Below are 24,449 nucleotides of genomic sequence, written 5' to 3'. Positions count from 1 at the left end.
ATCAGTATTTGAAACGTGGGGGGACGTAATTGATTCGAGTATTCCGGCCGTAAGTACTGTCTAAGCGGAGCGCCACCATCGGTTGGCGCATAGCGTACCAAGAAAATTTCAGATTTTAAAACCTGCCAGATCGCTTGAGATGGCACTTGCCAGGCTGAATAGCAGCCATCTAGGTGCGTGACTTCGGGAGAAAATTACAAATTCGTCACTCAGGAAATCTGTAATTAAGTTCATGCGGCCTTAATTTTGGGTGGATTATTTCTTTTATTAGTGTCTCCAATTGACACGAACATTAGAACCCAGTTCAAGTTGACAAATGATGCGGCAAACTGGAAACCCTGGCCCCATTTTGCCCTATGTTTCAGGATAGAATACCCCTCATTTTTTCGAACCCTTGACAACTAACAATCTGTGAATAAATTACTTCGAAATGGGCACATTATATTGCCCCAAGTCGGTCTAGGAATGACCCCAGGGTCTCAGATATAGGCCTATAGGAACGATGTCCCAAAATGTCCCCAGACATATAGGTAAAGGAAGCTATCCGCCGCGGCTGCATGTGAGTTTCTCGACTTGCCGTCCTGGGAGTCATACCACAAAATGGTGCATTTCTTCGAACGCCATTATTAATAATTTAAATAACTAACTAATAAGTCACAGTCCAGATTCGAGTTCGTATAGTGAGCTTAGCGCAAATTTGGCCAAAAGTCGTCATACGCCAGCATGCAGACCGATCAGACATAGCTCACTGTTTCATGCTATACCATGTTGTTGTTACAGTCGCGTCGAATAACACAAACTTATTCAGTCCCCACAAAAGCACCTAAGAATTCAAGGCCTATTTACAAGAATATTACAGATAAAAGCAGATAATAGTTAGAAACTACCTACCTTTCAAATATCCTATTCTGTGGTCGTTATAACGTGGTCACACGGTCATATACAGGTTGCAACACTCGGAAGTTCCATTTTAGCGCTTCTTCTATAGAGGGCAGACTTCTTGAACTAGTTGTAGGCTCCGGCCTCACTGTTATCCGCATACAGCTTGTGGTTTCAATCTCAAGTTTCGCTCGTCGCGACAAACAGACAAAGTTGCAGGTCTACCGATGTGAAAAAAACTCTGTCACTTTTCATAGAAGTGAACTTCTTTTATTCGATGATATGAATCCTGAGATGTGTTGGCCCTAAACAAATAGAGCCACAAATGTGTGGAGGACATTTGATAGTGTGTCCTCCACCCATCGAAATGTGAGGGGGACGAGTCTCCCCCCCCCCCCCCCAGGATTGACGCCCTTGCACACGCGTTATTATATATATATATATATATATATATATATATATATATATAAATATATATATATATATACGTTAGTGAGAGAGGGAAATGGAAACGTTAAAATTGGAGTAAGGCGCACGCCCTTCCGAAATCCGTCACTGACCACCCTGTGTACAGAGGGATCAGCGCTGTTATTATGTCACTCTTCCTCTTTCTTTTCCCGGTGTCTTGGCGTTTTTCTTCTACTCCCTCTTTTCTCCTTTTTCTCTCTTTCTTCTTTTTCTTTTCCCTTCCTACCTCTCCTTCCTCTCATTCCTCCTCTTTTTTCCCTTCTTTAACCTTCCTCTCCTCTTTTTCTTACCCGGGAGGGGGGCGCGCGCCCCAACGCCCCCTCGGATATGCGCCTGCCTACCTAAAAATATAATAAGATATCAAAATTTAAGAAAATTTAATTCATTGGATAGAACGATTATAATTTCGCTTTTGATTATGCGTGTGTACGCGCGCACGTATGTTCAAACCATGTATTACACGTTGGTTCGTAACTATATGATTAACCTATATACGTAATAATTACAATCAAACATTACAGTTATTCACAATGATACATATATAAACCAATCACCTACAGAAAACAAAGCACACAAGAACAAACAAAAAACAATCAAAAGCAAAACAATAGCAATATCAACAAACAAACACAAACACATGTGCACACACCCAAACGCCGACTTTGACTGCGTAGTTAGCTGGCTACGGCAATTAACCACAAATATCACTGGACCGCTCGTAAAGAGTAACATTCCTTCCCCACAACTTCCATCAATGATGCCATGGTGCTAATAACACTCCCTGCTAATACTACTACTACTACTAATAATAATAATAATGACCACACTACTTCATATGGTTATTATCCAGGGTAGATCTTCTTTGATAGGAAAAGGTGGTTAAATTGGGTGATCTCAGCAGAAAGTGATGCTACTACCAACAGGCTGGTTGTTGAGAAAATAAATAAATAAATCACATATATTAATGGCCGTAAGGCAGATTAATGATTAATTTACAAAATGTTGGCAACATTGAAGAAAAATGTTAGCAACGATTTTACCATCAGAAATTGGTGCTTTACTAGTGCTTTTAGTTTATGTAGTCTATCTCTTATTGCGTTTAAACGGCGAGAGCACGTATCACCAAGGACATTGTTACAGAGTAGTATCGACTCATGTTTTGAGTAGTAGCGACTCCATATTGGAGTAGTAGCACGTTCCGTTTAGGGTAGTAGCGCCACTAATTTACAGTGGCATCGCCGCCTGTAGTAATAGCAGCACCTCCTGCTTAGAATAGTAGCACCTCCTAATAAGAGTCAGTGCACCCCCTGTTAAGTGTAGTAGCACCTCCTGTTTAGGGTAGTAGCACCTCCTGTTTAGAGTATAGTAGCACCCCCTGTTTAGGGTACTTGCACCTCCTGCTTAGGATAGTAGCACCTCCTGTTTAGGATAGTAGCACCTCCTGTTTAGAATAGTAGCACCTCCTGTTAAGAGTAGTAGCGCCACCTGTTTAGAGTAGTAGCGCCACCTGTTTAGGATATTAGCACCTCCTGTTTAGGATAGTAGCACCTCCAGTTTAGAGTAGTAGCACATCCTGTTTAGGGTAGTATCACCTCCTGTTTAGAGTAGTAGCGCCACCTGTTTAGAGTAGTAGCGCCACCTGTAGTCCTTTTGGCGTTCCATAGAGGAGACGGCCTAAAAGAAAGTACCGTTGCATGCAAAGTCAATGTCAATGTCAATCATACATACGTTTGTTCTACAGCCTGACGTGTTCAGTCGTCTTCTATCGTTTTAGCCAGAGCCGTATATAAGGCTATGCGATTTTACGCTAATCTGTCATGAAAGCTCCAAGTTGTGGAAAACTCCAACAGTGTTTGTGTTTAAGCTCGAACCAGTCTATTTTTGGACCCCTCACAGTGATATTGATAAGGCCCATTTAGCTGTGCAGTATACAAGTTCAATTACAACAATATATTTGCGCTATACAAATGTGCTAGGTATTAGTAAATATGCCATAACCATATAACTTTTCCAGTACAATGATATTACTCTTATTCTTCAATTATGTTGTTGAATGCTAAGCCGGACTCTGCGGAGGGTAATTGGGAATAGGGTTACTATCCGTCCCGATTAATTCGGATTGTCCCGTTTTTACAAGAAAAAAAGGTGTCCCGTCCGTAAGACAATTTGTCTCGAATGTTTCAGTGGAAAATTTCAGACAACTTCATGATAACGGTGTTAGCTGATTTTCATTTATTGAAACTGGTCACATTGGCGTTCATGTCAATACTTTAATGCTACAAATACAATCAGCTAAAATCATGCGCGACCTGACTCGATCGACCAAGCTTGTTTGACATGTCACACAATTGTATCGCTACTTTTCATCAACAAAAGTTATCAACAGTAATCGTTATGCCATTTTAAAATAAATTTGATATTTGAATCACATACAGAACGCCACACTGGTGAAATCAGTTACACATATTGCACCATTTGGCTGGCTTCTAGGCAGCTACTCAAAATCATTAGACGCTTCGCCCAGGCCGTCTTATAAAATGTCCCACTTTCACCTTGGACAAAAATGGTAACTCTAGTTAGGAGGTAAAGGAAGGTTGATTAGGCGGCGAACACTGAGGGTTGGCAACCTGACGGGGCGCAAAAGTTTCGAAGGACAGTGGGACGTGTGACTTTGATTTGGATGAGCACACAAAAGTAACACAACAAAATATACCCTCTGTACATTTAGGAGCCTATTCTGTGTTCCAAATTCCAATGTTAGGAGGTTCAATAAAACGTTCTTTAGTATATTTCAGATTTAGGCGTTAGCGTTTGCCAATTACCTTTTTCTTAATTTCTCAACAAAACAGTGGCGTACCTAGAATAGTTGGTACCCGGGCGGATTCTTCCTTTGTGACCCCGTGCAGAGGGTGCCCCCTGGGGTGATTTTTTGTTTGTTTATGTAAGGTGGGTTGGGTTCAAAATGGTGCTATCTTTGACAAAGCTTTAAACTGATAATATGTTTATACATTTTCATTATTTAGTGAATGTTTCTTAATTTTTCCTATTGTTTGTTCGTTTTGGGCTGTGGCATGGCACCCCTTTGACTGGTATACCCGGGCTGACCAGATTTCTCCATTTTCTTGAAAAAAATATACATTACACACAAACCAAAAGGGTCGGGGTATACATATCAATTTCTTTTCCTTCTCAGAGTTGGCGTAGGACGGGTGAAACAGTACCTTTGATCCTCCACGATAAACCGCGAAAATAAATGTCCAGCCGAACGAATATCCGACATTTCATGATTCCACACGTCGCAGGATTATCTTGACATGCATAGTGGCTTACTCCGGTATTCGGTATATGATTACGCGTCTCAACCGAAGAAGAATCCGGTATATTTTATCCGGGAGATGTTGCAAACTGTTAGGATCACGACCCGGAATCCACGCCCCACGAGGACTGCGGAACAACGACCCACCAGAACTCCAGCCTTCGAAGTCGATGCTGAAAGCATAAAAACTAGCTACGACTACGCAGTCTATGCTCTTCATTAGAAGTTTATCCGCCCAGAAAGATCAAAGAACAACCCCGAAAGAAGAAAAAAAAACATCAATGACCTCTAAGCATTTCTTCCTTGAGAATAATATAAAGTAGTCATCAAATGTTTGTTTATTTGTTTGTTTATTTATTTGTTTTGCACGTAAATGTTTACAATGTGAAGGGAAGTCTTCTGAAAAGCCTATACTGGCTTCACAACACAGAAGACTCCCCCAGAAAAGAAGAGAGATAAAAAAGGGAAGAAAAATGATAATAATATGTACGTGTTCAGTTACCACTAAATCATAATAAATAAAAAGTAATAATTTCTTTTATAAGGCATTTCCTAATTATGGCACAAGTATACAACGAACTCTCACAATGTTGAAAACTTGAATTAAGTCTCGACGCAACCTTCTAGCTTTTCCAGAGTTTTCAACATTGGAACTGTTAAACTCTAAGTTCAATACGGTACCTTTGAGTGCGGAGTGGACCTACATAACCAGAGACAAAAGGTTAGCAAATAACGTTAACAATATGAGAATATTATTTTCAACAAGTTTCATCTAAAGCAACTGAGCTTTCATATACCTGAGGAAGTTCGTACGACCACACTTAAATTATGCTAGGTTTTGCAACTTGCCAACCACAATGCAGACCAGACGTCGCTGTTGTGTCCGTATATAGGCTCTGCTTATCAGATCACCTGCTTCTGAAGTTGTGATGGTGAGCTTTTGACATTTTAATGTGCGCCCTCGTCTCTTGTTTGTCGTCTGATACGTATCTGACGTACGTAAATACACACAGCATAGTACACAAATTAAATTTGCCTCAACTAGTGTGCTAGGCTACTGTCTGCTACTAAACAACGACAGCGCATCCACAACACAGATTATAACGAAGACATCTCTTGTTGACTTCTACTGGGATATATCGCAAGTTTTTCATTCTTCTTACCCGTGATTCTATTTCTAATTTACAAGTTGGAACTGTGTTTTTAGAAGGACGTATAAAGTAGTGAAAGGTAATGTTTGCGTTTCATTATTACATTTTGCAATCGATTCTAAGATATGTCTCATAGTGACCGGCCTAAGTTAGGCTACTGTTATTGCTGTAGTCTAAGTTAGGCCTTTGAATTTATTAATTTGAGGGATATTGATTATGACTGTGTTGTGCTATACTGGTGTGCAAATATGTCTTAAATGGGTTGCATTCGACAACAAACTTGTAGGGTTATACAATATGAAATAATGTGGAATAAGTTTTTCGTAGGTGCATCACCTTATAATATAAAAAAGTAGTAGGCCCTAAATCAAATGTTCTTGCCAGCATATTTTGCTAAGTTACTAGCCTACCGTTGAAGTTGACTAAAGGGGAGGTATAATTATTTACATTCATAGCCCAGTTGGTAAGATCTGCCTTCATGTGAATTCATTAGTCTCTCTTTTATTTATCATAGCATAGCATAGGCTTATCCTAGTGTGAGGTATACTAGCGTATAGCCCTTGCAACCTAGCTAATCTTGCCATTGAAGTTAAGTTCAGCAAACAAATCTTATTTGTAAATGGATAGCCTACAACAAGCAGGGGCAAATTCAAGAAGAAAAACTGTTTTGAACTGGATTTGTAATACTTAGTTAAGCACTTTATCTTCCATTTCTTTCATTGAGATCAGCATTTGGCAGTAGTTCATCATGTAAATTTGAAAATTTGAAAGCTTTTTTGAAATGCCTAACAGTGTCAAAAAACGATTCTCTTATCTTTTCAAGTACCCTCTTTCTTTAGATACCTTACCATTGTAAGACATTATAATACATTTATTAGTTGTGTTTCGATTCTCAACAGAACCAATATAGGTTGACCCCAATCTTACTTGGATAAACATAATTACACCCACTTTTTGGAGGATTGGTTGTGAGTTTGATGACATTTCCCTGTACATCAAAAGGAAAACTAATTTGCAAATGAAGATGGCCGCAGTGGTATCAGTTGTTCCAACTGATATGGAGCCTTCGAACAAAACATTAATCAATAACATCCATGCTCAAGGAACTCTTCTAAAGATTCCAGTCGTTGCAGAGACTGCACCAGATCTTGGGAATCAAGAGCCCAGTGATCTTTCGCAAACTATCATACCGGTTGTTTGTGAAGAAAAGACAAATTTTGAGAAACAGGAAATTAATTCGAATAGGGTCACAATGGAAGATTTGGAGTCAATGGAGAAGGAAAAGGTAAGATCTTAATCTTGTACAGTATACTTTTAAAGCATATATACATCCATTACAAGGGGACCAAGTGATTTTGTTTTGTTCTTTCAGAATGGAAATGCTTATAAATATGGTAGGCCTACTGTATAAACTAAAATCAACAGAGCATCTTCCAAAGTGGATGTAACTTCTGTGATCATGTACACACTTATCCCCCCCCACCCCCCCCCCCCCCCCCCCCCCCAATAGCAACAACAACAAGTCAAATTTGAGCCACAACAACCCTTCCTCTCTTGTACATATTTCAGTTAATTCAGATCTGTTTGTAATTGTTTATGAGGAACAGATATCATTGTGAGTAGACAATTACAAGCAGATGGCATTGCTGTACATATGCCCTTAAGTATCTGAGCTGGGCGCATTTGCATCCTTATATCCTAAAGTACCATTCATTTACCCCTTCAACAGAGAGTATTACATACTGTACTATATTGTTCATTATTATTGACAGAACAAAAGTGTAAAACCTTGAGAGCTATCGGATACTTTTCACGCAACTGATATGTACTGTAATACTCAGCCAGTGTCTGCATTACTGTCTGTCAATGTTGCATAGAACAGTGCATATATGTGATATAACTGAACCCCCTATGGGAACTGGAAATTTGTTATGTAACTGGACTTGAAGGTCCTCCTATATGGATTGAGACAACTGATTTCTTTTTACACCTGCTCTTACCGCTATACTTCATCTAAAACCTTCCTCAAAAGTATCTGCCACTTGAGGCAAAACCAGTTTTAGTTTAAACTAAGTAAAAACACTGTCATACCATCCATGATATTCTTGAACAGCAAACTTTGCTATTCCGACCATCGTAAAAGATTGTCCAGTTTGCCTAAGTAGCAAGAACCACCAAAGCTGTTTTTAATTATGATCAGCCTTTACTAAACACAGCCAACTGCCCTGAGTCTCATTTTGTGACATTTTGGGTATACTCATAAATATTTTACACAAATTTGAGTTGCTCCTGTTTTGTATGAAAAGCTCATCTTTGTTCAAGTATCCATTACTGACTCATTGCTGACGTCTTTGTCATAATTCATGACTTGAAAAAACTTCAGATTGAAGAGCTAGGTGGCATATATTTCTACTTACAGTACAGTTGACTAAGGTCACTGTATGTTAAATTCCAAAAATTGCAGTGTCTTGTACTTTCGCCTACCTGTACTGCGCACGCTTTTTAAGGGATGACGTAGCTGTGGTGTTTATAAGTCACATCGCATTTCTGAGATTTATTATGAATTTGTTGCTATTGTATAAAATGGTGAGAATAGTGAATGCTATTTACCATTGCACAAAACCTACCGTGCATCGTTGTTAAGTCTGTGTACACAGATATAACTATCAACATCACCATTTTCCTTGATGTTGTGTACTAAAATTTGACTTCATTGTTGATATCCATCCGGGGAAACTTAGGGAAAAATTTAATTTCTAGTTCTTGTCTACTTTCAAGGTTATTAGTATTGCTACAAAGTCAGATAATGGTCACCGTTAATGCTCAAGAATTTATGGCATTTTACTTCCACTTTAAATTAGTTTTATCCACACTTAGACATTGAATCACATGTATTAATGACAATCCTCAATGTAAAGTAGTGATTTGGAGGATCAAAACCTTTGTAGGAAAGTAGTTTTGAAAGTTTCTCATGTATAAATTTTTGGCATGTTGAAATATACAGCCAATATTGATGACCTCATTCTTGACAATCTGACACCATTTAGTTTTGTTCTTAACTAAAGCTATGCAAATTAAGTTATACATTGCTTGTGTCTAAAGTACTGTGATATGTTAGCATGTGAAGTTACAGTATATAGGTGTGTATGTATGTATCTATGTATGTATTTATTTTAGATCCTCCTGCGAGCAGGTACCTACGAAAGAAGCCATCATTGGCTTATCAAAGCCGCAAGCTGACCGAAGTCAGTCTCTTAGATTCATATTTAACGTCCATGATTATGAATTGTCAATTGTCAACAACTCTGTAACTGGACGACATACATTAATCTTGGAGTGACTTGAACTCGGGACCTTATGATTGGAAGGCACCGGCGTATATGTGATATATAGTCAAGTGGGGTAAAAAAAAACAATTTACCTAAAGTTTGCTCTAAAAATTGATGAGTAAGAGGTATTGTTTTCGGTTCCAATGTTCAAGTGTGTGGAGTGGGATTCTCTTAAAGAGAATCTAACAAAAATACCTTTTTTGTAAATGGAAAGTGTCGTTTTTGGCGAAAAATGTTGTTTTTTTTTACCCCTAAAATTTGCTTAATTCGGGGTAAAACAAAACAATGCCGGGGTAAAAAAAAACAATACTAGAAAACAGCTATTTTCTTCATGAATGTATCTTAAAATCATGTTTGCATATAATTAAATCTAAGTATGAGCTACTACCTTTACATGCAAAAGGAAAAAAATTGTCTTAATTCGTAATTATGGATGGCTCGTGTCATATGTCATGCTCAGCCATATTCATACTATACAGTGTGTATATGATGCTACACAAACGTGGTTTAATATAGTAGAAACATTAGAGTTGAGCCAATTTCAGTTACTTCTGCCCAATTATTTACCATTTTTGACACATGACAGACATGAAAACTATTTGCCTAACATCTAAAATCAACATTATGGAAAACTTCATCCATTCGGGCAAAATAGGGAGTACATTGGAGCCGGAAAGTACTTGTTTTTTTTTACCCCATTCGCATCATTTTTTGGGGGTAAAAAAAAACAAGGCCCCCCCATGAAGCGTGAATGAAGTTGGAGTAATTCTACCATGGGGGAGTGTAATATCACTAACAGCTATGCTGTAACTGCTGGAATAATCTCCACATCATATAAGCTGGCTATGCAGGAGAAAGTTTCGGATATGTTGTACAAACTTCAAATTTTGCTAGTTTAGCATTCGCTTGATTCGATGAAGCGGTGATTGGCAGTGAAGTGACATAGAGTTCCAGAAATTATATAATAATAAACTAGACATATAGGACTATCACCCAAAATAAATTGGAACTTTGGGTAAATATTCCCCTTCTATAAAAAGGGGTTGCTTTTTTCACCCCAACTACCCCCCTTTTTTTTTTTACCCCAACTGTGATGTATATGTGATACACAGTATATATATGTGATGTTCTGCGTGCAACTGTACTCAGTCGTTTTAAGTACCATAGCTCTACAAAATGCAAGTTAAAAGTTTACAGGGAGGAAAGCAGACAAAGCTATGAAAGTAGAGACAAATTTTCAATTATTTGTCTATTTTTGGACTTGAGTGTTTGGTTGCTTAAAAGGTTAAGAAAGGAGAGCAACCTGAGTTTTACTAAATTAGGGAAAGTTGATTCCCTTGAGGGTTAGTGGAGGCAAAGTACAAGGAAATTAATATAAAAGAGATTTTATGTAAAAACCAATTAAGCAAAAAAAATTAGCAAAGTTACAGGGAAGTATTAAATCAAACATATCAAACTGTGTCTATGTTATATACAAAAGTACCAGGAAAATGTTGTCAAGTATCATGTTTTAACGTGGAATGTGATAGAGCGTAAGAGTGACACAGATGAAGGGAACAATTTATCCAAAGTAGGTATTTTAGCAAAATGGTTGAAACGCAAATATATATCCAGCCGTCTTTGTACATAGGCACTGTAGTGTCTTTGATATGAGAGACAATATTCATAGCCTTGTAAAGTATTATGCAAAATTTGAATGTCACTTAAAATTATTCTCTGAAATGGTAGATTCATTGAAGTGTTGCTGTAAATTGCCAAAACAAGGTTGCATGTTGGTTGGCTATTCTTTATTCACCAATGTTTTGTTGGTTATTGTGAATTTTTATTTCCCAAAACAGATACTTGACCTGGCAAACGCCAGCGACCTATTGCAATGGTGTTTCCATTCGAGCTGTCTCGTTCCTAGAGGAACTTCAAAATGGATATGTTAAAGTAATTTTTATGCGGTTTATTGAGAATTTATTAGTCTGGTGATTGTTCATCCAACTGATTGTTAGATAAAGTCACATTGTGTGGGTATCACTGAACTCAAGTCCTACAAAGTACCCTGTGAAGGTCATTATTCAAGGACCTGGTTTTATCCCTAAATTTCAGACAGGACATGAACTAAAAAAAATGGAAATGTTTCCAGTGCGTCAGAAACTTTGTAAACTGTACTTGAGATCTCCACTTGAAGCAATTTGTAAAACCGTTGTTACTAGGTTGCTCATTTAGTAGTAACTTTGAAACAGACATACAAATCTGTACTGTAACTTAGCAAATAGAGAACTCGTGCTCTTTTAGTTCCACCGAATGGGTACCTGAAGTAAAAGAATTTCAAGTGACAATTCCATTGAGGATAAAACATCTTGGAATTCAATCATATTTTGCTATTTAAAGTAGGAAACATGGAGAATAAACATGAAGATAACATCTGAAATAGTATTTGTTATGATAGAGACTATCATAGACATGTGAGGAGGATAGGAGTTTTGGTCAAGGGAGGTGTGGCTGTGGAGAGGGATGGGGAAGTGGTTTATACCCATTAATATTTGGGATGTCTGTTAATTAGAAAATAATATCCCTAAATGAGACCTGATAAAAAATTTCAAATTTCAACTGACAAAAAGGGGAAAATAATGAAATAAATATGACAAACTTTAAACCTTGCCAGTCATAAATGTCTTAGTACATATTGTAAATTTGGCACTCATGTCCCCCTTAATACAGGGAATTATAATTTAATGTTCAAATTTTGTGTAACAGGTTTGAAGGCTCATATCAAATACTACCTCTATGGTTCCTGTGTGCAAAATCTGCTATATATGCATCTTTGCATTGTATAACAATTTTGACCATTTTGAAACCGTTTTGTTATGCGATACAGGATAAATTATGACCCGCCCCTAAACATGTCTGAAAGGAAGGAAATTGGTTTCTTGTTGTGAAAGACTAAAGTTGATAAATGATTTTGTGTAATGTCCTTGAAATGTAGAGCAAATTACCAGAACTTGGAAGGGCAAACTCATGTTACTCTTTCTCCTCAGAAGAGATATTCCTTTTCACATTCATGAAAGAAAGTAAAAACCGTAATAGTACTCTTACAGAAAAGGAGGAATAGTGTAATCCGGTCACAGCTGCTCTAGAATATATACTGTTTTCTTAAATGGCAACTTATAACAGTGAGCATAGAAATCTTACAAAGTTGTATGTATTTGTATTGTATGTATTTTAGATCCTCCTGCAAGCAGGAACTCGCGAAGAAGCCTCATTGGCTTATCAAAGCCGCAAGCTGACCGAAGTCAGTCTCTTACATTCATATTAAACGTAGATGATTATGAATTGTCAATTGTCAACAACTCTGTAACTGGAGGACATACATTAATCTGGGAGTGACTCGAACCGGGGACCTTATGATTGAAAGGCAAAGGCGTTAACCACTAAGCTAACACTCCTAGTTATCATTTGTTTTGTGTTCAACATTTTGATGGTGATGGAAAAACTATCGTTTTGGATTGTGCCCACTCAAAATACTTCTGTCTTGATTACTTCCTGTCCTTTTTATTTAAATCGATCTCCAGTTTGATCATTTATGGTTTAAAATGCTCACATGCCACTAAAAAAAGATTATCCACAATGCAGGAAGGATGTGCTGCTGTTGTATTTTAGAGTAACCGCCGGTTTATTTAACTGAAATCGTTAAGAATTATTTTCCTACTACCTAGCAACCATAAAAACAAAGTTTACCTTAATTGGTATTTTCTCTGAAATTTTGACATAGAATTAGCCAACAAATGAAGAAATGTGATTGTGGTTGAAATTTTCTCCCCCTTTTCTTTTTGTTTTGCTTTAGAAATCTTCCATTTTTATAAATAATCCCTAAGGTAATTAAAAGTAAAGCACAATAGATGTAGGTTGGTGTAAATTGCCGTTATGGGCGCCACAAAACTTTACCAAGTCTGCAAATCTATGTGGAGGGCGGAATGAGTCGTGGTTGTCTTAATCTCATCAGAATGTTCATTTTGTTTTCTTACGTTTCTCTTCGTTTAGCAGCAAATTAGCATCAACATTGAAGATGACGTTCAAGGGAAGGCTCAATAGTAAAATATCATTTAAACTTAGAACCTATTTACTGTGTGATAAATGTTTAAAGCAGTTTTAAAGTAGTTGAGACGGATATCAACATCATCGTGATTGTTAGAGAGGAATGTTGGATTGTGGGATCAGAGAGTTGAAATGAGAAATTCAAGAAAATGATAAACTAAATTAGTGACTCAAAATGTCTTTCAAATGCAGATTTAGGCCAAAAGGAAGAGTAATAAATTGGATTCAGTTTTTAAGACTGCTTGCGCTACGAATTTGGAAAGGAGTATTAAGATTAGTTTCTAAGACCTTACCAAAATAGTTATATCATTTCTGTCTTTGCATGGCTATCTTGAGGCTTCCTTGAGTCATCTGGTGATCTTCTTAAATGGACTGTTAGGTCATTATTCTCTGTACTTGATAAGATATAATTGTATTAATGCTAACCTAAATTCCCACTGATAATAAAACAATGTGTTGATTTTTTTTCATTTCTCTACATAATTTCTGGTTAGTTTTTAAAATTTTTCACATTAAAAGTAAACATGTTTTAAACAACATATTCACTTTAAAATAAAATCTCTTAGTGTTGATTTTATTACAATTAGTTCAATCTGAATAAATCATACATGCTCAACACATATTTGGCAAGCTTTAAGAATCCTGTAGAATATATTCATTCTTGCATATATATTGTACCCTATTCAAGTACAGTACATAGATACATATTTTGTGGTGTTTGTTCATATGACCGACGTCTGATTTGTTTGATAGGTTCCTGTTGGCGTGATACGTAGCACCTACTGATGGTGGAATTGACACTCTGTGATCAGACATGATTAAGATCAATAAAATAATATAGTATCTTCCATGTGATTAAATTGCATGTTTACACATGTTGAAAGTAGTAACAGCTCGAGAAAAAAATCACATGTATACGAGATGTGATTTATAATGATGAGACTGTTTATGTGTCCGCTTAACATGCAATGTGATATGTATAGACTTACTATTATTTGTATTACAATGCAAATTGTGAAAGAATTAGGTCAAGCCCCAGATTACTGTATAATCGTTGAGAAGGCATCCCATCTGTAATGTGAGGTGAGGCGTAAACCTGCTATTTTCCCTGCTATTAAGTGTCTATAGATGGAAAGACTATACAACTTTTTCTGTGCATGGATTTTGATAAATTTCTGATGCTATTTCAGACTAATAATTGCAGTCTATGAGTTTAACAAGTTGTGTTCTGTAGAGAATTTTTTTTTGTTGGGGGGGGGGGGGGAAATTACTGATTTCTTTTGATATGTCAATCACTTTATGCCTTTACCCAAAAGTGTGTGAGAGTTGAAAATCATTGTTAGTAATAAATATTATCATTCATGAATCCCCCAATACCATGGATTCATTTGGTGAAGGAATCTTTAGAAAGATTACTAAGGTTTGGTCATTTAGAATCATAGTTTGAAGTACTTTACACCAATGTACAATATTTCTATAGCTAGATTATACTTTCCATGGTGGGTTGGGTAGAATTTCTGGAACTGAACATTCAACACAAATTTAAGGATTGCAAATTATCAATACTTATCCTGTCTAAAGTCTTCCCTGGCAAAATATAATGTTAATTCTCAATGTTTAAAGGCCAAGAGATATATAATATATCCAATTTCTTTTAAACTTACATATATTACTATGTATGTCACAAACTCACATGCCAAATATGAGAACTCAATCTTACAAGTTTATTAATGTTTTTATTGAAGTATTTGTGAGCTCTTCTGCCTTTTGGTCTGGACAGCAGAAATATCATATCCTTGACCAGAATGTAATGTACTCAATATGCTAATGATTCTTAGAGTCCGTAAACAAGTATTATCTGCTATGAAAGTGAAAACATGCAGTTTTCTTAAGGTGTCTTTGTAGCTCTTTATATGTGGTACTAGGGCTGCTCAATCCTTCACAACTTCAGAGTGGGATTGTGTACCGGAATTCTATTGGCTGCATTTTTTTTTCGCTAAATCTTCCCAGCCTATACTGCCTACAAAGCCTAAGTTAGGCCTAGGCTATAACTTAGACAAGACATTTGCAGAAGTTTTGAAGTGTTCGAAAGCAAATCAGACAAATCATGGGCTATTTTTCGTCCCACAGGTATCCCAAATGAAATAATGCACAGTCACTAGCTACTGCATTTTGCTCGGCCTTTAAGATTGATTAAACAGGCAGTATCTGTTCTAAATGTATTGATATTAAATTTCCTAAGTTGTAGCCATGCCTTGGAGAACGTTTGAGTTGCTCATCAGACAACTTAGGCCGAATTGATTTTCAATTTCATCTACTTTGCATCCTGGATGAAGACATTTGTGGCTTTTTGACCCATTTACTTTGCATTATCATTGTATGGCATATATATAATATTACCAATTCACATGGGTCAATTGCTTTGAAATGCATTATGGTCATCATATATAATGCTTGTAAGATGAGATGGCCTGGCCAGTTGTTCTTTAAAGCACATCATTTAAACCAGAAACTTTTTGAGAACATTTATGTCTGTACCACTAAAAGTTGTCATGAGATATGGTTCGCTCAATGGATTATAATTGACCGTGGTTACTGAGCATGTGCAGAGTTTAGGTTGGTCAGCTTTGCCCCCAAATATGCTGGAAAATTAAAATACAAAATTAGTAAATTTATATAAGTTCAATAAATCGTTTTTTTCAACCGTTGAACATTTTTTTTTCACTGAGACAGTGACTACTTTGACACTCTTCAATATTTGGATCTTTTGCATATACAGGTATGTGGATTATTAATGTAGCAAATAGATACTGTTCAAACTGAAAATCCTCACAATATTGAGTAGCAGGTAAACAACAAATTTTTCCCTCCAGCTACGTTAAGATGGCTTACTTCAGAATCGCATGCTACAGTGTTTAGTTGGGCATAATAGCATTTCCTTGGTGTAATCCATACTTCTGGTGGTTGATCTAGTTTTTGAAAAAAATAACATCATATTTATGACAAGAACGATACTTAATTAAATCTTAAAACAACAGTAAATTTATCCAACAGGTGCCAGTGTGTTTGGTTTTTAACTGGATGTATTGTGTGTGGGTATAATGTTGGTATAGTCACTGTACTTATACACCATAGATTAACGGAGATTGTTATCTTAATTGTACAATTTGCAGTGCCTGTCCTGTCAAACTAAAGTCTGTATATTTTGTACTAAATTTACCACAGACTGATTTTACCATATATTCAATCATTAAAAAATGATACTTGGTACTGGTCATAAGTTAGGTCATACCCTGGTCATGTATGTGATATAACAGCAAGCAAACTCACTCAATTTAAGATTTAATGCCTTGATATTTATAACATTTATAATACACTCCTGTAATTTAAGTTTGAATTGAAACCATCCCATATACCCCCTGAAGTGTAAGGATGTGTATGCTAGCACTTCTCTCATAAATATTTAGAATGCAAATTAACGTTCAAGAACGTCTGCAAGACAATCTTAAGCTGATTAGATTTGAGTCTTATCAAAACTGTGTTGAGTTACTGATGCACAGTTATTCACATTGTAATCAAGTTATGAGTACAGAAAAGTATATATAATTGTCTGGCTTTTCCTAATGTAATCGAAGCAGAACCCTGAACATGTTTTTAGCTTTAGAAACACTTTGTCAAACCAAAGATCTGGCACAAATTTTAATGCAATTTTGGTCGAATTAGGCATCAATTAAGATGGCAGCAGTGGTCGGGCAAAGGGTAGTTCAGTGTTCCTTCATAGCAGCTGTGTTTCATCAGATGGCTGAAATTGGGACAAAGTGGTAAAATTATATGGAAAATAAATCTTCATTTTTACTTTCTGATGTCGGAAGAAATTTCCACAGTATCAGAAAACTTGAGATATTCAAGGAAACTTTAGGGAGGCCCAAAACAGTGGGCAATTAATGGGAGTTGAAGCTTTCTTAGACCCACAATGATAGGCATAATTTTGCACAGTAGTTAGAGCAAATTGTACTGACAGTACTCTACCTACTATATGTTACATTGTGATTCATGGGTATAGGGAAGGGGTTAGTTCTCCCGGACATTACATATCCAGCAATTTCATGAATACGATTGAGTGTTTATTTTTAAACAAAACTGTAACAATAATGAAGCTTGATGGACATGCTCATTTTGTGGAAATGATTTGCATGACGTTTAAGCAACATCATATCGATTGTTTGTTTGTTTACATCAACCCCAAATATCTCCTATCATATTTGTTACTTGTCTTTAACATACTGGTTGTTTTATATCTATAGTGTATAATTTCTTTGCTCTTTTCCAATGTTACATCATTTTTCCAACAATTTTTCATTTTAAAGTTCTAATATTCATCACAGCTCTGTCTTTAATCTTGAATGGTGCCTTTTGATAACAAAGAAATCAGAACAAGGTCATGCATCATGGAGAAGATAACATATGAATTGTTTTTTGTTGCGTTATCTTTTCCATATATAGAAATGAACTATATTTATGGAAAAAAACCATGTAATTTGCAGAAGATCCATTCCTATATGTTAGCTTTGAGAATAGAAGTATTGTGCAGGTAGAGCTTTTCCCGCGAATTCGCGAAATAACCGTGATTTCTTTTCTACCTCGAGGACAAAAGCTATTATCCTAACACACTGTAGCATACTCAAACTGGAGCCAATACCGCAATTTTTGCAAAGTTCCGTGATTTTTTTTTTCCCCAGGCTCATCCCTGATTGTGTGGATTTAGGAGAGAGATGTAGAAAGTCATCTCTGATAAAGAGTGATATGTGTATATATTTAAATTTCATTCAGCTTTTTTCTGCAATATTTTCAAGGATGACTTTAAAAGGAGAGTATATATAGCTCTTCCTTTTAATTTTAACCAACATCTAAAATCTGATACTCTCTAAGTTTCTTATAGTGATCTAATGCATTGCAATGTATAACATACATGCTTAGTTCCCCCTCCTGACCCCGACCCCGGACCAATCCCCCCTCCACTCAACACACGCACACCTTAATATTTTCATGGAAGTAGTTGCTATGGAGCTGTCTGCACTGGGGCATGCAGAATTTGAAAGGAGTAAATATAGTATTATTGCCAGCCCTCTTTTGTACCCCTTCATCTCTGGCTTTTTAAGTCATTGACGTTTGTGAATTTTGAGTACTGTATTAATACTTTTCAAGAATCCTAAAACTCAAGCTCCGCTTTTTAACTGTGTAACTTGTTCAGACTGAATTTTTTACAAGAATTTTCCAGGATTTGTGCAGGAATAATCGGAAATATTTGTTACTTTACTTTGTTAGGGAGATGTTTAGTCAAACTAAAACTTTTAACTATACCTCTAGTCAAAAGAGTTAATGTTCACAGCTCATTTGATTTTGCTTTCGTGGAATATTATGCAGTTACTATATCCATTATCATGTCATTTAAAGTCCAGGCTCTATCGTTTCACCTTGCAGCTAAAATTCATTCTCTGTTTTTGCATTTAAAAGCTAATGTTGCTAAAAGCCTAAAGGGCCCTTAAACTGTATTATTATACGGGCAAATGCATTGATATCAGTAAATGCATAGATGGTAGCATTGATCAGAAAGCATCACAGAAAGTAACTTTAACTGTTGATATGATCAAATCCAGTGTTCTGTTCTATCATTAGCCATCAGAGTGTTAATTGAGTTTTATATGTATACAAGTGTGTATGTGTTAATCCTCATAAGGAAATTATTTATTATTATAACATATGAATGTTAACATGGATTGTTTCTAATTTAAATCCCATTCATCAAAGCTGTTCATGTGGATTAATTATGATGGATATGGCCTGTGTAGTTACATGAGCAACCAACTAAAACTTTATGGAGTACTCATTTCTTGTTATGACATGAACTGTATTGTGAGAATTTATAAGAAATTTATGAGACACAATATACCACATGACCATGGAATTATAAACTGACATCTTACAAGAACAATACATGCACTATGATGGGTGAGACCAAATGTTGACTTCCTTGCTTACCTATATCCTATATATACTTACTGTATGCACTCTGATCTACCTACTAAAATATTACAAACTGTTTAACATTCTAATCACACCAAGCCCTTTCATGAACCTCAAAAGGTCATCAGACGCCTCTGATTTCTGAATCTACTATTGGATACTACAGGCTCTGTAACGTCATTGGTGTTTATTTATCGTACCCCTTGTGTCTTCAATCTCACCCTCCTCTTCCTCCACCTACAGGTCTATTAATGTACCAAACTTGATATCCATAAACTGGAAAAAAGTTTGTACACCTCTTTAGTACACAGATTTACAAGTAGTATGTTTACCAACAGCATACAAAATAGGAATATAGGAAAAATTCCCCTTCGGTAGGAGCAAATACGAATATGGAATAAATAGTATAATTAAAGCTCTAAGCTGCGGAATTACAAGTATGTAAGTTGGCACTAGATTTCCAAAATGACCCGAATGATACTTCAGTTTTAGAATGATCCCACAAGGCTTAGTGTATTATGCCTATATAAGACCTATGAGTACAGATTCACGTTATATCTGGTACGTATGGCATGATTGCATCACATTGACATATAAACTGACTGACTGACTGACGGTTGTTAAATTAAGCAGAGCTGGTAGTACTTAGTACGTCTGGTACACTTTGAACCAGATTAGAAATTTCTATCGACAACAAAGCAGGAAAATGTTTTCCAGCAATATCCTGTTAAAGACCTTTGATTATTACAATACACCTGTTTATATCAAAAGGTCTGTGAATGTACTTAAACTATATGGGCAGTATCTTAAAGCAGCGAAAAAAACAGAGATTGCTTCAAAAGGTTAGAAGTGATATATTGATGACAGATTTTTTTTTAATGTACCTTCAACCATTGTAGATTGATCTTAAAGTAATGTTGTAGACATATGTATTTAATGTATTTATATTCTTTGATTATTTTTCCATTCAGGAGAAGAAAGGCAAAAATAGTTTAAAACATGCATGTGAAAGAGGTTTTCATCATATATCATTACTATCTTACCTGTCTAATCTCTGGTTATTAAAATTCAATTCAAATTGATTTCTCATATGCTTTACAGTATTAATACATTACAAAATGATAAGAAACTGTGGTATAGTTACACAAATAACGGGTGCTAGAAAAACCAAGAATGTTAATCAGAGCTGGTGACCGAGAGAAAAAGAGAAGGCTAAACAAAAGCAAACAGAGAACGAATAAAATAACAACCAGAACAAGGAGAAAATATCGAGGTCACAGAAGGGGAAACCTCGCTAGAAAACAAAGGCCTTCAAGGGATCAAGATGAGTTTTTCGTTACCCCACAGGAACATAACAATTTAACTTAACCCGGGTGGGTTCACATTGGAGAACGCATGGGCCGGATCAACAAGGGACGAACGGACGGGGAAGCATTGCGCAAGCATGAAAAGGTCACAATGATTGTTAACAACTTACCCTGTGAGGACTCCTGTAGCTGCATGCCCAGTTAATACACTTAATAGTACATCGTACAGCCTTGCGATACAATGTGTTGTAATTGAACGGTGTACCCTTTCCATGACAACTACCAGTAGGCTGTTCACAAGGCTCATAACTTTTTCTTCTCCGAGATTTTTAAAATGTACGATAAAATCGCTGTGTTAGCAATTTAAGTTTTATTGTTGTCATATATGGGAATGGTAAGGTGTCGAAGATCTGATGTTTCAAATGGGGCTTCCTTTTTTTTTAGCTACGGGTCAATGAAGGAAATTGCTTGTGTACACAAGTAGCATACACTACATGTACAAAAATCCCCCCGATTGCTTAGCCTCATTGCTTCATATGCCACCGCCTTTATCCACTCTGCCACAGCTCCGGAAGCATAACCAAAGGAGTAGCTGAAATCAATTGTTTGATCTAGTCAATGTTTCCCATCAAAGAATAATTCCTGTGACCTTGCCAAGTGTTTCTTGCGCGATATTGTGAGTTCTTGAATAAATAATGTGGTTAAGCCAGTGATCCATTAATCAATTGATCGAATGATTTTGATCATGAACCCTGAGAAAGTTCTTTTTTTTTCTGGTGTGTTTAAGTCTACTCTAAATTGATGTCATCATCAACTCCTAAATGTTAGCAGGCCTGAATGTTAATGTTATTCCATTGTTTAATAAATTCAAATAGCTCCTCCAAAACAACAGGTTCTTTTAACTTCATATTTGAGCGCCATTGAAGGACATTCAACATTATTTGTTTTGGACCAATTTTTAATACACTGTAAACACATTATTTGAGGCCAGAAAAGTTTTAAATTTCCTCATCAAATTTTGTATTGCATCTGAGGATCTGATCCAGTGGTCTATGGGTTAGACTATGTGTACCTAGTCCAGCCACTTTCATTGATAAGCGTAAAGTGTCCTTTTCTCGAAAAATAGAAAGTGGAATAGAACTACAATGTGGGCTGCTGGCAGTATTTTCTAAATGGTCTACAACAAAATAAATTTAATTACATATGTGGCTCAGTCATCCCTTAAAAGGGAAACAGTTGTCTTTGAGGTTTACCACATCAGGCAGATGAGTTGAGAGGGGAAGCACATTGTTAGTAGTGCACTTTCCTATTTATCAATTCAAGCTGCCCAGCAGATTGACAACTTTTCTTATAAGCATTTAAACTTAACACCTAAACACATTGAAGCTAGCTCATTAACGTGGTTTATGGGAAGATATATAATTCAAAATCACCACAAATAATACCTCAAATATTCTCCATGAAGTCATCAATGAATTTGAGTTCCACAACAATCACTTTTGTTTGTTAAGAATAGTTAGAATACATAAGAAAACTAACTAAACTTTTAGGTGTGTTAGCTCAGTGGTTAACGCTGGTGCCTTCCAATCATAAGGTCCCCAGTTCGAGTCACATACTCCAAGATTAATGTATGTCGTCCAGTAACAGAGTTGTTGACAATTGACAATTCATGATCATGAATGTCATATTGAAGCTAAGAGACTGACTTCGGTCAGCTTGCGGCTTTGATAAGCCAATGAGGCTTCTTCGCGAGTTCCTGCTTGCAGGAGGATCTAACATACATACATACAATACATACATACATACAATACATACATATGAGGTTTGGTTGGAAGACATGACTGACTGTTTAATTGGTTAGAAAGGGAAATTTCCTGAGTAGAATAACTCGTAGACAGCTGGGTATGTGATTTAGTGACGATGTACGTGACCATATTTCTACTTTAGCACAATATCCTGTTTTCAAATTAGGTAATGTCTGGTCTACTCCCGAGAGATTAGACATACCTGTATAATCTAAATAGGCTAATTAATGAGTAATGGTTATATGTATATATGAATATGTATATGAATATCAAGAATATCAATATCAATATTATGTATATGAATGTATATATCAAGATATATATGAATATCAATATATGTATATATATGGATATCAAGAGAGCTAAGCCAGGTGTGTCAATTATTATGGCTGTCCATGAGCTGTTTACAGAGACAGCCAATTTTTACTAAGTTAGTAAGTACATCTGACCAGTCAGTTTAAAGTAACATGACATGATTTTGTAAAACCAAAGCAAAGACGTTTTTGTCCCATTATTATCGTGACCCAAATTTGACAATTTCCCACAAAACTTGTCATTGTGCAATCCTGTATTGCCTGAGGAAGTAATACTTTTGATTGTTTTATCGTTGTATAGCCTGCCAAATGTTAGATTAATCAGTACTTTATGCAGTTCCTAACTGCAGTGAATTGCACATTGGAGATATATGTGAGTATAGTTCTAGCGCACATGTGAACTAAATTTACAATCAGTGATCATTTCAAAACTTGCATCCAGGGGTTGGGGGGGGGGGAGGGTTGGAGGGATTCCAGACATATTATGTCTGCAAGTTAAAGATATCATCACATTCATTATTAGGTTACCTGTCTTGTACTATAGGTATAGATTTCAACAAAAATTCACAGAAAATTGTCTTTTTTGTGTGTGTTTAAAACCTACAATTTATGAATAACATTTATTTTTATTCTACTTTTGCTTTTTAAGCTAACCGAGTTTACCCTTCAATGTTAAATGAATAAATAAAATAAATATGCTTGCAATTTTTTTGACGTTAGCTTGTGTGAGCTTGAATCAGCTTTTCTCAGTGTCATCTCAGTGTGTACTATACCTATACTAGGAGTGGTCTTCTTCCTTTGCAAGCTTTTGCATTCATGAACAGATGTTTCAAATGATTCTAAGCAATGAATGAAACAGTTGAAACATTTCATTTTGTCAAGCTCCTGGGAAAAATTTAAGTAACTTTCTTATTTTGCTTGTGTAAAACTAATAACTTGTTAGCTTGCAACTTGCTTGCATGGTGCATTGGATCAAAAAGGCCTTTGAATATGTATGAGTCTAGCTTCCACTGTATAGTCGCTGGTCATCTTTGCTCAGGGTAGCTAGGCCACGATACATGTCCACTAACATGTGGTGGTCATTTTCCTGCACACTTTCATTTAGGCAGCATCTTTCAACTGCATGCACTCAAGCAGTTAACTTATCATAACATGTTCTCAAATGGCCTGCAAATTTTAGCTAGCTTTCATTATTGAAGTGCGCGTGCATGCTAAAATATTGGCATTACTTGCCAAGTGAACGATACCTACATGACTAGACGTTGAAACTTAGTTTCATATAGTCTCTGTACAGTAGCTGCGTAGCCAACTTATTCTGAGCCTGTCACAACGCTCACAAGCACCCCCACTTTGTAGGTACCTACATGACTATACTCCCTGGTGTGTTGTCTGCCCAAAAGTAACATCATTAAGAACCGAAATGGTTCTTCCCTAATACGTGCAAGCACTCCACGCGCACTACAATTACTGCGTATTTGCAGGAAAATGCAGTTTTAGTTTCAGTGAGAGTTTATACTGGCCTGTATTCACTACAGGAAGTTTGAATGCACTTGGTTGTACGTTGAATAGCATGATGTGCAGTTGCTTACAAGTATCGGGCTGTTCACAAGCTATATCTGTTTCAATAGATAAATCATGGTTTTGTGATCTTGTTATTCATTGACATTACGGATATGATGATGATGACGTTCATGATGTTAATGACATTGACAATTTGCTAATTGGACAATCCATAATGAATTGCAACTTCTTAAAGTGATTAACTGTACATGT

General features: G+C 36.3%; 1 protein-coding gene across 5 annotated transcripts in view; it reads left to right on the top strand.

The window, feature by feature from the left end:
- The first annotated feature begins 5,588 nt into the window (after positions 1-5,588).
- LOC139959624 (RNA binding protein fox-1 homolog 2-like) overlaps positions 5,589-24,449 on the top strand; it is a 226,523-nt gene continuing 207,662 nt past the window's right edge. Inside the window, exons 1-2 of one of the 5 annotated variants that reach the window (XM_071957392.1) lie at positions 5,589-5,893; positions 6,714-7,099. In XM_071957392.1, coding sequence (XP_071813493.1) covers positions 6,833-7,099 — 267 coding nt within the window. In that variant the 5' untranslated portion in view covers positions 5,589-5,893; positions 6,714-6,832. The remainder of the gene's footprint in view (positions 5,894-6,713; positions 7,100-24,449) is intronic. The other 4 variants (XM_071957387.1, XM_071957386.1, XM_071957388.1 and 1 more) reach the window with 4 other exon arrangements.

The sequence above is a fragment of the Apostichopus japonicus genome, chromosome 19 (assembly GCF_037975245.1).
Source record: "Apostichopus japonicus isolate 1M-3 chromosome 19, ASM3797524v1, whole genome shotgun sequence".
In the NCBI taxonomy this organism is placed as follows: domain Eukaryota; kingdom Metazoa; phylum Echinodermata; class Holothuroidea; order Aspidochirotida; family Stichopodidae; genus Apostichopus; species Apostichopus japonicus.
The sequence above is the reverse complement of the archived record's forward strand: the minus strand, read 5'-3'. Positions and strand labels throughout refer to the sequence as shown.